The 21,104-nt window shown below is 46.8% G+C and overlaps 2 protein-coding genes across 2 annotated transcripts in view; one reads left to right on the forward strand and one right to left on the reverse strand.

The window, feature by feature from the left end:
• USB1 (U6 snRNA biogenesis phosphodiesterase 1) overlaps positions 1–21,104 on the forward strand; it is a 59,503-nt gene that overhangs the window by 7,134 nt on the left and 31,265 nt on the right. Inside the window, exons 6-7 of the mRNA XM_082270787.1 lie at positions 78–142; positions 901–933. Of these exons, the coding sequence (XP_082126913.1) occupies positions 78–142; positions 901–933 (98 nt within the window). The remainder of the gene's footprint in view (positions 1–77; positions 143–900; positions 934–21,104) is intronic.
• On the reverse strand, positions 6,504–19,612 carry ZNF319 (zinc finger protein 319). Its single transcript, XM_082271103.1, has 2 exons — positions 19,492–19,612; positions 6,504–8,442 (listed from the first exon to the last, which is right to left on the reverse strand). The coding sequence occupies exon 2, from the start codon at positions 8,332–8,334 to the stop codon at positions 6,676–6,678; it is 1,659 nt and encodes a 552-aa protein (XP_082127229.1). The 5' UTR covers positions 8,335–8,442; positions 19,492–19,612; the 3' UTR covers positions 6,504–6,675.

Consider the following 21,104-nt stretch of genomic DNA (forward strand, 5'->3'; position numbering starts at 1 on the left):
GATCTCTCCGCTTGTGCTGTCTATGGTGATCTACCCACTTTAGATGTATACAGTGATCTCCCTGTTTTTCCCTGCAGTACTGCCTTCGCCAAACACCATCCCTGGACTCGACAGGACAGACACCTCTGCCCACTGACACGCTGTAAGTCCCCATTGCATGGGTTTCATTTACATGTTATACCCCATGTGTGTCCCCACTTTTCTCAGCACTATGGACTGGTATATTATGCAATAAACACTCTAAGGGTTAAAGCGGAGTTCCACCCAAAAGTGAAACTTCCACTTTAGGTACTCCTGACCCCCCCCCCCCCCCCGACATGCATCATTTGGCATGTCATTTTTTTGGAGGGGGAGTGGGTACCTAGTTTTGACAGGTACCCAGCTCCCACTTGGGGCATGGAAATTCCCCTCTCCCCCTCCCTCACTTCCTGTTCTGGTGACAAGAGTTATAACTGGACAGGAAGTGTGAGAAAAATCAGAAACGGGGACACAGATAACAATACAAATCTGACTAAGGGTTCTAGTCTTTTGTCACTACCTGTCTGGTGATACCAATATCACTATGACAGCAAGTGAGGGAAATCCCTTGCATGGAGCCCCAGATAGCAATAAAACGTGACAGGGGATCTAGTCCTACATGCTCCATTCAAAAGTAAAAAAGAAAAAAAAAAACAATATTTTCATTTCCACCGTGTCCTCTAAAATAAATCTAGGATTGTGTTCACACAGCCCGCCCCTCCTGACCACCAAATGTCAGCAGTAACATTATGACGATGTTCAGTCAACCTGCTTGCCCTATGTACAGCACTACACAGAATGTCAGCACCATATGAATCCTTAAGGAGACACAGGAGATTCCACAGCTGCTAACATTCTTTAATGTGCATGTTTTTCTTTCAGAAATACTTTTCGTACATTTGGATCTTCATACAGGTAAGTTCAGTTTACATCATTCTCCCCTGAGATTCCTGACCATTACCTCAGAGTCCCACCATGACCTAAGAGCTTCATCCATAGCTTGAGAGTCCTTACCACAACCTGAGAGTCCCGACCATGGCCTGAGAGTCCCAACTAGGACTCAAAAGCCCCAGTTATGGCGTGAGAGATCTGACTATGATCTAAGAGTCCCAACTATGACCTGAGAGTCCAACCATGACCCAAGAGCTTCGTCCATGACCGGAGAGTCCCAATCACAACCTGAGAGTCTGGACCATGGCCCGAGAGGCCCAGCCAAGATCCACAATCATGGCCTGAGAGATCCAACTACAATCAAAGAATCCCGACCATGGTCTGAGAGTCTCTGCCATGACCGAAGATTCCTGACCATGGCCTGAAAGCCCAGGCTATATCCCAAGAGCCCTGACCATGCCCCAAAAGTTTTGTTCATCACCTCAGAGCCCCAACCATGACTTCAGAAATCTGTCAATAACCAAAACCCAAGAAATAAACCAAGGAGCCATCACATATGACTTGAGAGCCCAGTGTATGACCTAAGAGCCTCAATCATGACCTGAGAGCAGCAATGTGACCCAAGAGTCTGACCATGGCCCAAGTTCCCCAACTATGACCCAAGAGCCCCAACCATGGCCTAAAAGAGGTTTGACCGGAGAGTTAGCTAAGGAATCCTGAGCATGGCCTGAGAGTACCAACCACGACTTGAGAGTCCCTATAAATTACCCGAGATCCCCATACTATAGCCCTAGAGCCCTGACCATAACCCAAGAGCCCTAACTATGATTCAAGAGTCCTAACGATGACCCAAGTACCCAGACCATAACTCAAGAGTCCCAATTATAACCCGAGAACCTTGACTATGACTCAAAAGCTTAGACTTTGACCCCAGGGCCCATACTTGTGGCCCAAGAACCCTCAAATATGAACCAGGGGGCCATAAACTTTGACCCGAAAGCCCAAAATATGACCTGAGAGCCTCAACTATCACCTGAAAGCTCTGACCATGACCTGGGAGCACCAACTACAACTCAAGAGTCCCGACCATGGCCTAAGAGGTTTGACCCGAGAATCCTGACCATGACTGAAAAGGGTCATGGTCTAAATGTCTCAACCAGGACCTGAAAGCCGGAATCTTGGCCCTAGAGCCCTGACCATGCTCCTATTATTACACAAGAACTCCCTCCCTACACAAGCTCTACCTTTGACCCAAGATCCTGGACCATGACTTAAGAGTCTTAATTATAACTCAAAAATCCCTGACTATGACCCAAAACCCTGAGTATGACCATAGATCTCCCAACCATGACCTGAGAACCTTATCTATAACCCAAGAACCCTGAATTACCTGAGAGCCCAACCATGACCTGACAGCCCCTAGCAGGACCTGAGAGCAACAACTATAACCCAAGAGCCTGACCATGCCTAAGATCCACAACTATGACCTGAGACTTTATTTGCAGTGACCACACAGACATCAGAGAATGATCAGAAAAAAACATAGTGTTACTGGTTATCTCTGAATGTACATAAGAGTCAGCAGCAAGACAAACATTGAGACACATTTTCCTGGACCCATCACACCAGACACTTTGCTAACATATAGGACGTTAGATCTGCAAAACAGGACAATGCTGCCTATATGTTACCTTCCCTGGAAATACAACAGTGTCAGTCAGATATGGTAATTCAGTTCTTGAAACTGTTTAGAGACATACGAGCCTCTGTAGACATTCCATCTGGCAAATATTTCATATCTCATTGTTCTCTGCTTCCTACCAGCTGGAACACTTACCTGCGTCCCTGGCACTAAACGAAGAGGGGAGACAATGCAATTCCAGCGAACAGATGAAGGGTTGGGGGACAGCACACCATGAATAAAATACATTGCGAAAACCTTCATGATGTTCATTCATTCTGCACAATATTCCCACTTTTACGCAGTGATAGAATGATACCATCTGGTCCAAGGACAGTATGAACCAAAACCAGCATAGACCCAGTGCTCTATTCTTCGATAACCACTGGTACCACTTGGACCCAGGGCTGTATTCTTTGATAACCAGAGTGGTACCAGCTGGATCCAGGGCTGTATTCACCAATAACCAATGTTGTACCACCTAGATCTAGGGCTGTATTTATGGATGAGACTATAAAAAGATGTTATTCCTTCTGTGCTTAAGAAGTTGTTGTGCGGCTGATTGAAAACATACGTCTCCACTGGTTCAGCCAACACATTGGCTGTGCTGCCACTCTCAACAGGTCAGGGGAAACCCACGTAAAGCTCTAAAAAGAAAAAATACAGAGGACGCACCAGCCTAGCTCATTACCTTTGCGACAATTAATTTTTTTAAAAGTATATGCACATCATACTCACAAACAAGATGAAATGTTAAGTGAAATATAAGTATAAGTCCACCAGATTCTCCACTCAGCATAGTCTGCTGTTTAGTGACAATTGTGGAATGGAAACCTCAAAAAATCTGACGCGTTTCCTGGGGTGTCCCCTCTTCAGAGCTGGATTTAGAATGCAGGTAGCTGGTCTTTAAATAATCAAAATGCCATATGATCTCTAATCTAAGCCCCTCCCACAATGGTCGGGCTGATGGGGGTCAAGTCATATGATTAGGTATATAAAAATAAAAATGTATATACGTATATATATATATATATATATATATATATATATATACACAAACAAACATGCACATATGGATCTCCTGCACTAGGTCTTACATCAAAAAGCATTATATAGAAGAAGTATTCTAGCTAAAAAAAAATGTGTATACGCATATAACCCATCCTGTAATATGGAGCGCAATTTGAAATAGGTGAATATTTTGGCTTAAGACTTACAAGTTTCAATTGAAACAGGTAGGATAAAATACTGATCATCAACAAATAATTAATTACCAAATATTCGTCATCTGAGCTTTCCAATGAACTGGGGTGCATATGGAGCCAGACTACAATTACATAGTGCAAGAGCTCAATCGTACATATGGCTGCACATAATGGTGAACGTCTGACTGGTCGTCTTGTGGAATATACGCTGGCAAAATACTAAAAGTATGGCCACGTCGTTCGTGCGTTCCAGGCCGGCATAATTTTGGTACAGTGCCTTGCGAAAGTATTCGGCCCCCTTGAACTTTGCGACCTTTTGCCACATTTCAGGCTTCAAACATAAATATATAAAACTGTAATTTTTTGTGAAGAATCAACAAGTGGGACACAATCATGAAGTGGAACGAAATTTATTGCATATTTCAAACTTTTTTTGACTTGACCCCGTCACTATGCTCAGTGGAGAATCTGGTGGACTTATATTTCAGTTAACATTTCATCTTGTTAGTGAGTAGGAGGTGCATATACTTTTTAAAAAAATTGTCGCAAAGGTAATGCGCTAGACTGGTGCGCCCGCTGTATTTCTTTTTAGAGCTGTATTTATTGATAACCAGAGTGGTAATACCCAAATCTAGGCCAATATTTACCAATACCTAATCTGGTACCACCTAGACCCAAGGCTGTATTCACTGATAACCACAATGGTACCACCTAGACCTAGAGATGTATTGACCAATAACTAAAGTGGCACTGCTTAGAACCAAAAATGGTACCAGAGTGGTATCACCTGGACTCAGCACTGTATTCACCTATAACCAAAGTTGTACCACATGCTTCCAGGGCTCTACTCACTGATAACCAGCATGGTACCACCTTGCCCCAGGGCTGTATTGGCCAATAACCAGAGTGGTACAGCCTGGATCCAGGGTTGTATGCATTGGTCACCAGAGTGGTACCACCTGGACTCTGGACTGTACTCATCCCTAACCAAAGTTGTGCCATCTGCTTCCAGGGCTTCACTCACTGGTCCCAGGGATGTACTGACCCGAAAATCATAGCCGTACCACTTGGACACAGGCTGTATTTGTTGATAACCAGATTGGTACCACCTAGACCCAGGCCTGTATTCACCAATAACCAAAGTGGTGCCGCTGGGACCCAGAGCTGGGTTCACTAAAATCCAGAGTGGTACCACCTGGACCCTGGACTGCATTCACGGATAACCAGAGTTGCACTAGCTAGATTCAAGGCTTTATTTACTGATAATTAGAGTGGTACTACCTGGTTTCAGGGCTGTATTCACTAATAACCAATGTGGTACCACCTAGACCTAGGGTTCTATTCACTGATAATCAGATTGGTGCCACCTGGACTCAGGGCTGACTCATCCATAACCAGAGTGGTATCACTTGCTTCCAGGGAGTACTCACCGATAACCAATGTGGTACCACCTGGACACAGGGCTGTATTTGTTGATAACCAGATTGGTACCACCTCCTAGACCCAGGGCTGTATTCACCAATAACCAAAGTGGTGCCGCTGGGACTCAGAGCTGGGTTCACTAAAATCCAGAGTGGTACCACCTGGATCCTGAACTGCATTCACGGATAACCAGAGTTGCACTAGGTAGATTCAAGGCTGTATTTACTGATAATTAGAGTGGTACAACCTGGTTCCAGGGCTGTACTCACTAATAACCAATGTGGTACCACCTAGACCTAGGTCTGTATCCACTGATAACCAGAATGGTACCACCTGGACTCAGGGCTGTATTCACCAATAACCAGAATGGTACCACCTAGACTCAGCGTTGTACTTACTAATAACCAGAGTGGTATTGCCTGGACCTAAGGCTACATTCACCCTTAACCAGAATGGTACCATCTAGACCCAGAGCTGTATTAACTGATAACAAGAATGTTACCACCTCTAGACCCATGGCTGTATTTACAAATAACCAGAGTGGTACCGCCTGGACCCAGAGCTGTATTTAACAATAACCAAAGAGGTATCGCCTGGACCCAGAGCTGTATTTAACAATAACCAGGGTGGTACTAATTGGAATGAGGGCTGTATTCACCAATAACCAGACTGTTAGCACCTAGACCCAGTACTGTATTCACGGATAACCAATGTCATACCACCTGGACTCAGGACTGCATTTACCGATAACCAGAGTGGTACTGTCTTATGCTGGGTCCTGTATACACTGATAAAGAGATCAGTACTGCCTAGTGCAAAGATCTGTATATATTTTCCACCAGGATGATACCACCTAGCGCCAGGTCCAAATATACACTCACAAGCTAAGTAGTTTGCCTATCTTCAGAACCTGTATACACTGAAAACCACAGCGGTACTGCCTGGTGGCAGGAGCCATAATCACTCACAAATAGCATTGTACTGCCTAGTGCCAGGACCTGTATACATGAATATCCAAACCGGTATACTCCAATAAATAGGATAGTACCACCTAGTACTGGAATCTGTAAACACTGATAACAGGACTTATTAGGACATATGGGTGTAATAAACATTTCTGACACCTGCAGGTATTACAGACCTCCAACCAGGTCCCCACCATTAGGATACCTCACAAACGTATCCCTGGTGTGGATCTGCAGGCAGCAAGCCAAACATTAGTGTAAGTAATGCCAGACTTTGCTAAAACTGGCATATGGTCTCATTATACATAGATTGGCGCACGGTCTCCTTATACACAGTTTTATTATTGGGTCACATGGACAGGTGTATAAAATGCTGATTGGACAGAAAGTGGGGATAGGGTTCTGGTAACACTGGGTGGTGCTAGTAGTGGAGGCCATATAGTGGGGAGATGGGTAGTGAGCAGAGGGCACCCCTCCAATGTCCAGAGTCAGTTTAGGGGAGACACGCAGCCACCTGAAAGGCCCCTTCGGCGGTGTGTTGGGTGCTGTGCTCCTGCAGTTGGGTCAGCTCATGGAATCGCTCACCGCACCACAGACACTTGTACTGCTGCTCTCGGTTGTGGACACTTTGGTGTTTGTTGAGATGTTCCCGCTGCTTGAAGCTCTTGTCGCACGACGGGCACTTGTAGGGCTTCTCGCCTGTATGTACCCGTCGATGTCGTTGCAGATCTGAAGCGTATTTAAAGCGTTTCTCGCAGTCCGAACATTTCAGCGGTTTGTCCCTGGTTGGGTCGCAGCGGTGCTGTACGAACTCTGATGAAGAGAAGAAGCGGCGTTCGCACGCTGTACAGCGCAGGGGCTTTTCTGAGCAATGAGCCGCCTGGTGCTTCTGCAGAGCAGAGGAGCGTTTGTAAGTCTTGTGGCACACATTGCATTGGAAAGGCCGCTCCGAGCCGCTCTGACCACATTTGTGTCGCAGCAGCTCCTGAGATTGGCTAAAACCTCGCTGGCAGGCGTTGCATTTGAAGATGCTCTCTGCTCCGTGCTGGGTGTACACCTTCTCACACAGTGTGCAGTTGGGATCGTCAGTTTTATGCGTGCGTCGATGTCTCATGAGCGCGTACTGCTGCTTGAAGCTCATCTGGCACAGGTCGCAGTGGAAGGGGCGCTCCTCGCTGTGCGTGCGCTCGTGCTGCCTCAGGTCGGATGGCCGTCGGAAGGTTTTCTGACAAGCGCTGCAGCGGAAAGGCCGCTCTCCGGCTGGGGTGCACGGGTGTTGCAGCAGCTGGGAGGATTCCTTGAATCGCAGCTGGCACGTCTGACACTGAAACAGCTGCTCGCCGGCATGAGCATACATGTGGCGCAGGAGGTGCGAGCGATGCTTAAAGCTTTTCTCGCACACGGTGCACTTGTAAGGGCGTTCAGAGCTGTGTGTGCGCTTGTGGTGCACCAGGTGCGAAGACTGGCTGAAGCTCTTGTCACATAGTGTACACTTGTAGGGCTTCTCGCCCGTGTGGACACGCTCATGCCGAGACAGTTCTGACAGGTGCTTAAAGGGTTTGTGGCACAGCGTGCAGCTGAATGGTCGGTCATGGGTGGGGGGAGGTGGCGGCAGGGGTGGGGGTGCTCCAGGTAAACAGGCCCTGTCGACGTCTGGAGATTTGTATGTCTTTTCACAGATGGAACATTTTAGGGCACTGCCATTGTGGGCATTGTGATGCTGTGCCAGCGAGGTCAGCAGGGAGAAGCCCATCTTGCACACTCCACACACAAATGGTTTTTGCTCCACCTGAGCACACTGGTGCTCCAGCAAATCGGTGGCCTGGTGAAAGATCTTCAGACACTGGGTACATTGGAAGGATCGGTCCTGGTTTGCGGGCGTCAGACATTGGTGCTCTTGTGGATTGCCAAGGTGTGACAGGTCATGGCCACAGAGCCCACATTTGGGCTCGCTGGGGGGTAATGGTGGGTGCTGAACCCCCAGGTCAGGCTGCAGCAGGATGCCATAGACGGCACAGCCCAGAGGGTTCTCAGCCGAGCCGGGTGGAGGGATGGCATGTTCCCCAAGTGTGATGGGCTGCTGTGGAGCTTGTTGTTGGGTGGGCTGCATGGAAGGAGGAGGGGCTTGTACATGAGGCCAGCCCTCCGACATGCTGGGGAGGAGCAAACCGGTGCAGATTCAGGGTGTCGGATGGTGTGGAGTCATTGGTCACCAAACAGAAATCCAAAGAAGCCTGTCATGCCACTGTCCATGAGGAATCTGCAACGAGAAAAAAAAAAAAGATTATGCGTCATACACAGTGCATGCTTCTATTATATGTTATGTGTGAGTGTGGGCAAAGCATATATACATACTTATCACCCCCCAATAGTTTTTGATCCTGGCAGGACAATGGACTATAGGAAACAAATACAAAAATCCCAGTTTTAGTATAACATAAAAACCATTTCTTGAATTCCATTGAGGGACACAGGAATTCAGAGACTGACGGGTTATACTTTCCCCTTAAGGAGGATTAAACACCGGTAAAAAAAAACTATAATAACCCATTCTACTTCTAGCATTGTTGGCCATATCAACAGCATGATCATAAACAGAGATGGGGGGACCTGGGACCCTCAATGGGCTCCAAGGAAAGGATTTTATGGTAAGTTAAAAAAAAAATAAAAAAAAGAGAAAAACATTTTCTTGTCCATTGAGAAACACAAGAATTCAGAGACCATTGGAATGTCAAAAGCAGTGAAAAACAAAAGCTAACAGGCCCACAAAAAACTAGGGATGCACCGATCCAATATTGGATCGGATATCAGCGCCGATATGGCCATAATAGCTTGATCGAGGGATCGGTAAAATTAACAGATCCATGGGCCGATCAGGTTTTGCTCTTTACATAGCTGTGAGGGAGCAGAGAACAGCTGTCAAAGAAAAAAAAAAAAAAAGAGCCTCCTGCAAATGCCTGTCAGTCTCCCAGTTAAGTAAACACAATGCATACAATGTATCTTTTCGTTCCGTCTGCCAGAGGAGGGAAGTTTAACCTTAAGAGCCCATTCAGACTGGCGCGATCCGACTTTCACATAATGGAAGTCTATGCAAGTCGCCTCCAGGTCGCCCCAAAGTAGTACAGGACCCTTTTTCTAAGTCGGAGCGACTTGTGTCGCTCCTATTAGAACGGGTCCTGTGCTAATCAATGGGCCGCGACCGAGCGCGACTTGTCAAGCCGACAAGTCGCCTGACAAGTCGCGCTAATGTGAATGGGCTCTAGTGGAGTTCCACCCATTTTAATAACTTGGATTACATAGATGTATGTAATCCCCTTTAAAACTACTTTTACCAATGAAAACTTTTTTTTTTTTTGCTAGGAAATACCTTATTTTCTTCTTTATTCATCCTCTCCTCGCTTCTGGGTCCGGCCGCCGATCGGCGATTACGTCATTCGGCGATTCGCAAGGGCTGCTGGGATGTATCTCATGGGATGAAATCTCGCATTATTACACAGGTGTCCTGAGCTGTACTGTATGCATTGGATTGAGTCCGTGCTCTGCCCCGCCTCCTCTCAGTGAGCTCTATGGGATATAATTCTTTCAGTCCACGCTCACTGAGAGGAGGCGGGGCGGAGCACGGACTCAATCCAATATATCCGAGTACAACTCACTGAGAGGAGGCGGGGCGAAGCACGGCCTCAATCCAATACATACAGTACAGCTCAGGACACCTGTGTAATAATGCGAGATTTCATCCCATGAGATACATCCCAGCAGCCCTTGCGAATCACCGAATGACGTAATCGCCGATCGGCGGCCAGACCCGGAAGTGAGGATGAATAAAGAAGAAAATAAGGTATTTGATGATCGCAAAAAAAAAAAAAAGTTTCCATTGGTAAAAGTACTTTACATACATCTAAAGTTACTAAAATGGGTGGAACTCCACTATAAATGCACAATGTTATAAGGTATCTACCGATACCGAAGTATTATTTTGTTATAAGCACACAAAACAGTACTTCCGGATTGGCGATTTCACAAAGCAAAAGATCGGCATCGGGATCGTGACCAAAAAAGTCGGATCGGTGCATCCCTACAAAAAAACCCCAACCAAATGAGGACTGCCTGCAGTTTAAAGAGCCGTTCGAAGGACCTTATACCCAAAGGTGGCATTACAGGAGGCCTGGACATCCACCTGGTAGAAGGAGAAGAACATGTAAACAGAAGACCGGGGGGCAGCCTTAAAGATCCGAAAAACAGATGAAGAAAGGCAAACAGCCCGAGAAGATTTCATAGATATAGTAGAGTGCACCTTAACAGGGAAGGGTGGAACCAGATCAGTAAGACCCATAAGCCTTGATGATGGTTTGTCTGAGCCACTGAGAAAAGGAGGAACTAGAAACTGGTTCCCTTATACAGGAACTACAAGGAATGACAGAGAGTGCCAGTCTCACTACACAAACTACAACCAGTTAATGGAGGGGATCTCCTTCTGATGAACTAGAGCTGGAAAAAAAAGGTGGAGAAACGATGTCAAGGTGGAGGTGAAAGTCCGAGACTATCTTCCGAGAGGTAGTACCTTGCCCTTGTGTAATGCCCCGTACACACGCGTCGATAGTTGGCCGTGAATTTTCGGCCAACGTCCGATCGGCCGTTTTTCGGCTTGTTAGTATGATGCTTCCGACAACCGACTTTTCGGCCGAAAAAAATCTGGTGTGCAGGCTATAAAATTTTTGTTGGCCGTCACCACAATGGCCGATTTTCCGTCAGTCAGTACAGATTTTGGCAGACAAAAATCTGATGAGCAAGACTGGGCATGCTCAGAGAAGAAAAAACACAGGGAAAGTAAACCAGCACATGACACCACTTCTGAAGTAGATTTTTGTTGGCCGAGAAAATTCATGTGCAGTCTAGAGCACATTTCAACCAACACAACAACACTGGACAAAAGTCGGCCGATCGGTCGGCCGATAATCGCTGCGTGTGTACGAGGCTTAAGACTAGAAAGGGTTCTTTACAGGGTAAGAGACTCTTCCTCAGCCTGATAGTCTGGCATCCACCATAAGGATCTTCCAAGAGATTGGAAAGAAGGTCTCCCCTAACTCCTGAGCAGGATTCCTGAGCCACCCAACCAGAGAAAACCAGGCCTTTGGTGTCAGAATAAATCTGTCTATCCAAGGACTGGACTGACTTGTTCCTTAATGACAGGATGTTGTGTTGTAGGGGTCTAGAGTGAACTGGGAAAAAAAGAGGGTACCATCAGCCCCAGAAGATAAAAGTCAGGTGACTATTGGACTGAAGAGTCCAAGTCTGGTTGCAAAGAATTTAAAGTTTGTCTGGGGAAGAAAAAATTTGGTTTGATCTGTATCTAGGATAAAACCCAGATGCTCTGAGCAATAAGTCAGTTACAGTGAAAACTTTGGAAGATTCTGGACACAACTGAACCTCTACAAGTCCTGGGCAGTCCAGGGTATGCCATCTACCAGAACCTGTGCCAACTGTTCTCTCAGCAGCAGGTCATCTAAGAAACCAACAATGGGGATGCCCTGGGATCACAGCAAAGGGCCACAAACGTCATGTGCAGGAGGCCCACAGCTAATTGAGGATATCATGAATGAGCTGAAAAAATGGGGACATACTGTACAGCAGTGATCCCCAACCCCCAGGCCGTGGACCGGTACCGGTCCATGGATCAAATGGTACCGGTCCGCCCAAAGAACATTACATTATTTCAATTTTAGAAAAAAAAATTTTTTTCAGAAAAGGGTGGACCCGGGGTGCAGAGCAGTGCGGCCTGGGCCCACCCATTTGTGTGACCATAGCAAATTAATATTCACTATTGTCACACGGATCCTCCTCCTGGCCAATCATGAAGCGGGTCTGAGACCCGTTTCCTGATTGGCCGAAAGGCGAACCCATGCCATTGGCCAAGGAGGAGGTGGGACTCGAGGAGATGCGGGAAGACTAAGGAGAAGCCACCGCTGCAAATCAGGTAAGTGCACTGGTCACTGTGCATTGATTGGGGGCACGCTGTGGTACTCTGAATTGATTGGGGGCATGCTGTGGTACTCTGCATTGATTGGGGGCATGCTGTGGCACTCTGCATTGATTGGGGGCATGCTGTGGTACTCTGCATTGATTGGGGGCATGCTGTGGCACTCTGCATTGATTGGGGGCACGCTGTGGCACTCTGCATTGATTGGGGGCATGCTGTGGTACTCTGCATTGATTGGGGGCATGCTGTGGTACTCTGCATTGATTGGGTGCATGCTGTGGCACTCTGCATTGATTGGGTGCATGCTGTGGCACTCTGCATTGATTGGGGGCACGCTGTGGCACTCTGCATTGACTCCCCCCCCCCCTCAGCGGGCCACAGAAAAATTTTCAAACGTTGACCGGTCCGCGGCAATAAAAAGGTTGGGGAGCACTGCTGTACAGTATACTATAGGTACACAGAGGCCAGAAATAATGCTCTCAGAAGAAGGGAGGTTATGAAAGACTTGTTGGTTTCAATGCAGAATTTCTGATCCCAAATGAAAACATTTAGGGCCTTGAGATCCAACATATGACAGATGCGCCCTTTTGGTTTGGAAACATTGAACAGGATGATGTAGAACCCCTGGAATCATTCCACAACAGCGACTGGGATAATTATGCTCTGCTCAAGAAGACCTGCCAGGACAGTATGGAGATCTATTAATCTGTGCAGTGTTGCAGGGAGGTTCAAAGTAATGATTCGGGGAGGGGGCTGGGAGTGAAATTCTAGTTTGCAGCTCCTGGTAACCATCTCCTGCACCCAAGCAACTGAGCTGCTGGTTGTACAACGGTCTGCAAAGGCCAACAGGCATCCCACCATTTTGGACAATTATTATTATTATGGATTTCTATAGTGCCAGCAGTTTACGCAGCGCTTTACAGTGTTAGAGGGAGACAATACAGTTACAATACAATAAAATACAATAAAATACAAGAGGATTAAGAGGGCCCTGCTCAGAAGAGCTTACAATCTAATGGGGTGGGGCAGGTGGTACAAGAGGTTGTAACAGTAGGGAATGAGCTGATGGAAGATTAGTTGGCGGTGTGATAGGCTTCCCCGAAGAGATGAGTTTCCAGGGATCGCCTGAAAGCAGCTAGAGTAGAAGATAGCCGTACAGGTTGCGGTAGAGCGTTCCAGAGGATGGGAGAGGCCCTAGAGAAATCCTGGAGACGAGCATGGGAGGAGGAGACAAGAGGTCTTGAGAGGAGCGGAGAGGACCGTTTGGGTGATATTTAGAGACAAGATTGGTGATGTAGCTCGGGGCAGAGTTGTGAATGGCTTTGTATGTTATGGTTAGTATTTTGAATTTAATTCGCTGGGCAATTGGGAGTCAGTGTAGGAATGGCAGAGAGGGGAGGCAGACACTAAGCGGTTTGTAAGGTGGATAAGCCAGGAAGCAGCATTCATGATGGACTGAAGAGGGGATAGCCTTATGGAGCGGTAGGCCTATGAGAAGGGAGTTGCAGTAGTCAAGGCGAGAAATAACAAGGGAGTGAATGAGTAGCTTGGTGGTTTCAGTTGTTAACCACTTGCCGACTGCCTAACGACTATTTACTGCGGCGGTCAGCCCCTCACAGGCAAAGCGACGTAGATCTACGTCGCTAGCCTGTGAGGCTCTGGGGAGGGAGTGCGTGCCGCCGGAGGCGCGCTCCCGCTCACTCACGGAGCCCCCCCCCCCCCCCGCACGTGTGCCCGCTGGACCCGATGTCCGCCGGGCACTCGCGATTGTCCGTTACAGTGGGAGAAAGGCAGGTGGCTAATGTAAACACAGCCGCCTGTCATTCTCCCCTGTGTATGAATGGTGATCATACGGTTCTGCTATGTAGGACCATTGATCTCTGTTCTTACACCTCAAGCCACAGCCAATCACAGTTAGAAACACGCCCCTAGGGACACACTTAACCCCTCCCTCTCAAAAAAAGTTAAGCCCTTCACTGCCAGTGTCATTTTTACAGTAACAGTGCATATGTATAGCACTGATTACTGTAGTAATGTCACTGGTAACCCCAAAAGTGTCAAAAATGTCAGTCAAGGGTCCGATCTGTCCGCCGCAATGTCGCAGTCGTGCAAAAAAAAAAAAAAAAAAAAAAAAGTCACGCAGTGCCGAATCGCAAAATAGGCCCTGGTCAGGAATGGAGTAAAATCTTCCGGTCTTAAAGCGGTTAAAAATACGCTCATTGAGAATTTTTTTTGTCAAAGACATGTAGCTAAATACATTTTGGCCTAAATATATGACAAAAATTGAATATATTGGATATTTTTTAACTGTCAAAGTAGAAAAATATTGTTATTTTTTCAAAATTGTCGCTTTTTTTTATTAATATTGCAAAAAATGAAAAGCGCAGAGGTGATCAAATACCACCAAAAGAAAGCTCTGTTTGTGGGAAAAAAAGGATGTAAAAATTTCGTTTGGGTGCGGCGTTGCATGATCGCGCAATTGTCAGTTAAAGTCGCACAGCGCCGAATCGCAAAAAGTGGCCTGGAAGTAAAGCAGGAAAATCCTCCGGTGGTAAAGTGGTTAAACTGCAAGAAGGAACAACAAATAACTCTGGGCCTCAAAAACTCATGGACCAGGCTGCTGGGCCCAAGGAATAGGGTCAGGAGGCTGGAAGTGACCAGCAGAGAAGAACCAAAGGATAGATCAACGTGTCATGCAAAGTTAGGAGGAACGGCACGAAGGAGCTTCCTCAATGCTGAATGGTAGGAAAGAGATGGCAGTGACACTACACCCTGAGAAGATGGCAGTGACACTACACCCTGAGAAGATGGCGGTGACTCTACACCCTGAGAAGATGGCGGTGACTCTACACCCTGAGAAGATGGCGGTGACTCTACACCCTGAGAAGATGGCGGTGACTCTACACCCTGAGAAGATGGCGGTGACTCTACACCCTGAGAAGATGGCGGTGACTCTACACCCTGAGAAGATGGCGGTGACACTACACCCTGAGAAGATGGCGGTGACACTACACCCTGAGAAGATGGCGGTGACTCTACACCCTGAGAAGATGGCGGTGACTCTACACCCTGAGAAGATGGCGGTGACACTACACCCTGAGAAGATGGCGGTGACACTACACCCTGAGAAGATGGAGGTGACACTACACCCTGAGAAGATGGCGGTGACACTACACCCTGAGAAGATGGCAGTGACACTACACCCTGAGAAGATGGCGGTGACACTACACCCTGAGAAGATGGCGATGACACTACGCCCTGAGAAGATGGCGATGACACTACGCCCTGAGAAGATGGCGGTGACACTACGCCCTGAGACGATGGCGGTGACACTATGCCCTGAGACGATGGCGGTGACACTACACCCTGAGAAGATGGCGGTGACACTACACCCTGAGAAGATGGAGGGGACACTACACCCTGAGAAGATGGCAGTGACACTACACCCTGAGAAGATGGCGGTGACACTACACCCTGAGAAGATGGCGGTGACACTACACCCTGAGAAGATGGCGGTGACACTACGCCCTGAGAAGATGGCGGTGACACTACACCCTGAGAAGATGGCGGTGACACTACACCCTGAGAAGATGGCGGTGACACTACACCCTGAGAAGATGGCGGTGACACTACACCCCGAGGATGAGGTCAGTGGTCCATCCTTCAGCATGAAGCTCTTCTGTGGTAAAACCGACAGAAATCAGAAAAAAAAAAACGGCGCCCAATGGTCCAAATAACCAATAATTTTTGATCCTGATGCTTGGCCCACGCGGCGTACCGAGTCTTCAGAGAACGGAGTCTGAAGAGCCCAGAACCCAAAGATGACATTCTAGGTGGGCCCAGCCTTCGTTCTGTCACGCGGGGTCCAAGTACAGGAGTACAGACTACTCACACAGTGAGTGGTCAGAGACAGTGTCACACCTCAAACCTGGGGCCCAGAGGTCACATTTCACCAGGGTCCCACCATTGCTGCAGAGCCAAGAAACCTGAAGATGACATTCTAGGTGGGCCCAATCACCGTCCTGTCCACGGCTTCCGAAGAGGACGCTGAGGATTCTTCATTCTAGGTTTGTAGAGATCATCTCAGTGGAAGAATCCGGATAGAAGATAAAGAGAATAATATATCCGAGTGTTCCCCAGACAGAGCAGAGAGGACCTCCTCCTGTGGGGGGCGGTATAACCCGGCAGACTGGACTCCTCCGTCCCTCAATGGAAGAAATGACTATTATAATGAAAAGTTTATGGTTTAGGGGTGGATGGGTGACAGAACAACACATAATGTATGGAGGGGGATATAAAATGTATAATGTATGGGGAGGATTGATAAAATAAGATGTATAAGGTACATGGGCTGTGTGATATAATAAGAGGTATAATGTATGGGGGGGAGGGGGATATGATAAGATGTATAATGTACTGAGCGGAGGATGGGTGATATAATAGGATGTATAATGTACAGGGGGGAGGGGATAATAAGATGTATAAGATACGGTGGGGGGGGGGGGGGAATAATAAGATGTATAATGTACAGGGAGAGAGATAGGATGTATAATGTGGGGGGAGAGGGATATATTAAGATATAATAATGTACGGGGGGGGGGGGGTAATAGGATGTATAATGTATGGGGGGGGATATAATAAGATGTATAGTGTACGGGGGGATATAATAGGATGTATAAGGTAAGGGGGGAGATAATAGGATGTCTAAGGTACTGGGGGGGATATAATGAGATGTGTAATGTACGGGGGGGGGGGGGGGTAATAAGATGTATAAGGTACGGGGGGATAATAGGATGTATAAGGTACGAAGGGGGGGGGGGAGGGATATAATAAGTTGTGTAATGTACATGGGGGATATAATATAAGGTACGGGGGGGGGTTGATATAAGATGTATAATGCACGGGGGGGGGGACCATAAGATGTATAATGTACAGGGGGGAATAATAAGATGTATAATGTATGGGGGTGGAGATAAGATGTGAAATGTACCGGGGGGGGGGGCATGGTAAGATGTATAATGTACGGGGGGGTAATAACATGTATAAGGTACGGGGGGATATAATAAGATGTATAACATACACGGGGATAAAAAGATGTACAAGGTACGGTGGGGGATATAATAAGATGTATAATGTATGGGGGGGGGGGAATATAAGATGTATAAAGTATGGGGGGATATAATAAGATGTATAATGTACGGGGGGATAAAAAGATGTATAAGGTACGGGGAGGATATAATAAGATGTATAAGGTACGGGGGGGGGGGAATATAAGATGTATAAAGTACGGGGGGGATATAATAAGATGTATAATGTACGGGGGGGGGAATAAAATGATGTACAAGGTACAGTGGGGGATATAATAAGATGTATAAGGTAAGGGGGGGATATAATAAGATGTATAATGTACGGGGGGGGGGGGGTAATAAGATGTACGAGGACTGGGGGAGATATAAAAAAGAAGTATAAGGTACGATGGGAGGATATAATAAGGTGTATAATGTAAGGGGGGGGGTAATAAGATGTATAAGGTACGGGGGGGGGATATAATAATATGTATAATGTATGGGGGGATAAAAAGATGTATAAGGTAGGGGGGGGGGGAATTAAGATGTATAAAGTATGGGGGGGATATAATAAGATGTATAATGTACGGGGGGGGGGGGGTTAATAAGATGTATGAGGTCCGGGGGATATATAAAAAGAAGTATAAGGTACGGGGGGAGGATATAATAAGATGTATAATGAACAGGGGGTAATAAGATGTATAATGTATGGGGGGGGGATAATAAGAAGTACAAGGTACGGGGGGGGGGGGGGGGGGTAATAAGATGAATAACGTACAGGGGGGGATAATAAGAAGTATAAGGTACAGGGGGGGGATATAATAAGATGTATAATGTACGGGGGTAATAAGATGTATAATGTACGGGGGGGATAATAAGAAGTATAATGTACAGGGGGGGTAATAAGATGTATAATGTACAGGGGGGGGGGGGATATAGTGAGATGTATGATGTACGGGGGGGATATAATAAGATGTATGATGTACGGGGGGGATATAATAAGATGTATAATGTACAGGGGGGGGGTATTAAGATGTATAAGGTACAGGGGGGGATATAATAAGATGTATAATGCACAGGGGGGGGGATATAGTAAGATATATAATGTATAGGGGGGGATATAGTAAGATATATAATGTATAGGGGGGGATATAGTAAGATGTATAATGTATGGGGGGATATAATAAGATGTATAATGTACAGGGGGGGATATAGTAAGATATATAATGTATAGGGGGGATATAGTAAGATGTATAATGTATGGGGGGGATATAGTAAGATATATAATGTATAGGGGGGATATAGTAAGATGTATAATGTACAGGGGGGATATAATAAGATGTATAATGTATGGGGGGGATATAATAAGATGTATAATGTACAAGGGGGGGATATAGTAAGATATATAATGTATGGGGGGGATATAATAAGATGTATAATGTACAGGGGGGATATAGTAAGATGTATAATGTACAGGGGGGGTATAGTAAGATGTATAATGTACAGGGGGGGGGATATAATAAGATGTATATTGCACAGGGGGGGGATATAATAAGATGTATATTGCACAGGGGGGGTATAGTAAGATGTATAATGTACAGGGGGGGGGATATAGTAAGATGTATAATGTACAGGGGGGGTATAGTAAGATGTATAATGTACAGGGGGGGTATAGTAAGATGTATAATGTACAGGGGGGGGTATAGTAAGATGTATAATGTACAGGGGGGGGGGGTATAGTAAGATGTATAATGTACAGGGGGGGGTATAGTAAGATGTATAATGTACAGGGGGGGGGGGGGGTATAGTAAGATGTATAATGTACAGGGGGGGTATAGTAAGATGTATAATGTACAGGGGGGGTATAGTAAGATGTATAATGTACAGGGGGGATATAATAAGATGTATAATGTATGGGGGGGGGATATAGTAGTATGTATAATGTAGGGGGGGATATAGTAGTATGTATAATGTATGGGGGATATAGTAGTATGTATAATGTAGAGGGGATATAATAACAGGTATAATGTACAGGGTGGAGGATGGGTGATATAATATACAGGGGTGGGGAGGTGATATAATGGGGTATATAATGTTTTTGGAGGGATAATGTTGGGGGTGTTAGAGATTATATTGGGGAGGGGGAGGGGAGTGATATCCGGTCGGTGATCTGTGTGTGTGGGGGGAGGGGATGTTGGATCGGGTGTAGTCTGCTGATAGTTTTTATATCCGATGAGCCCGCTGTCCCTCCCCCTTCTCCCGTTACCTGCCGCCCGGCCTGCACACCCGACATCCGTCTACATCCCGGGGGAGGAGCCAGGTTCTGCACCGCCCCCTACCGGGCGTGCCGGACACAACACTTCCGGGAATATCGCCGACATATACCGGTGTTCCGTGAAAAAACCATACCCGTGAAAATTTCCTACTCACGAGGTAGGGTTTCCTAACGTTACAGGGGGCTGTAATAGAGGGGAGGGGTGTAATGAATCTGGTGGGTATTAATATTTCACGGAACTCTGTTCTCTTTCTCTGTAGCTGGCGGATGATATTGGTGAAGACACTGGGCTGAAGCCGGCGGTGGGCGGGGCCTCGGTCGATTTCCGGTCAGCCTGGCTTTAGTGGAATATAGTAGCAGCGGCTCGGAGGGGGAGGAGCCGCCAGTGCGGTGAGTGACGTCACTAGGGGGGTTTATGGTTCTCCGGTGGGGGTCTGTGTGTATTGGGGGGGGGGGGGGTGCTGATTTCTCCCTATAGTCACATGACCCGTGTCCCGCGAGATAAGGGGGGAGGAGGAGGGGGGATTGTGTCCATAAAGTACGATATTGCGTGTTATAGGGATAGATGAAGACAATGCGATCATTTCTGTTCATTTACAACATGGACCTTTCTATTACATAGTGGATAGCAGGTTATGTGACTGTGCGGGGGCGTGGCTGCGCGGTGTGTCATGTGACTGGATAGTTGTAGGTGATTGTACAATGAGATTGTACGCTGAGTGGGGGGAGGGGCTGGATAAATAAGGATAATATAAAAGACGAGGTTGTGCTTACTTAATAGATTTCATATCACGCTTTAAAAGTGCAACTATAGGCAAAACTTTTTTTTGGATAGGGTAAGGGAGGGTTCTACCCTGCAAGGTTCTTTTTTTTTTTTTTTTTTTGCCATCTGTGTCCCCATTGGGAAGATTTACCTTTACTTCCTGTGCCATAGCCAAAACAGGAAATCGCTGAAGATTAAAGTGGAACTCCACCCAAAAGGGGAAGTTCAGCTTTAACCACTTGCCGCCTGCTCACTAGAGCTCTACTGCGGCAAAGTGGTTCGTTATCGTCTGGCGATGTAGACCTACGTCACCAGACACCCCCCTTTCTCAGAGGCTCGCTCCCGCTGTATTCAGTCACAGCGGGAGTCGGGCCAGGGGAGGAACGGCGGCGATCGCCGCTGCTCTTTCCCGATCGTCGGGGAATCGAGTGTGGAGAACCGCCTGCTTGTGTAAACAAAGCGGGCGGATCTCCTAAGTGACAGATTGCAGGGTTCAGCATAGCTGAACCTGCGATCTGTCCCTGTGTCACTCAGTCCCCTCCCCCCACACACGTCAGTAAGCGCCAGGCATACATTAACCCCTCCCTCTCCAATAAAATTAACCCCTTCCCTGCCAGTGTAATTTTTACAGTAACAGTGCATATTTTTTAGCACTTATTACTGTAGAAATGTCACTGGTACCCCCAAAAGTGTCAAAAATGTCAGTCAAGGGTCCGATCTGTTCCGCCACAATGTCGCAGTCCCGCAAAAAAAAATCGCAGATCGCCGCCATTGCGCGTTAAAAAAAAAAAACACCAAAAATGACAGAAATCTTTCCCTTAGTTAGTAAACGCGATAACTT

The sequence above is a fragment of the Pelophylax lessonae genome (genome assembly GCF_965119305.1).
Source record: "Pelophylax lessonae genome assembly, chromosome: 10".
NCBI classification, from domain to species: Eukaryota; Metazoa; Chordata; class Amphibia; order Anura; family Ranidae; genus Pelophylax; species Pelophylax lessonae.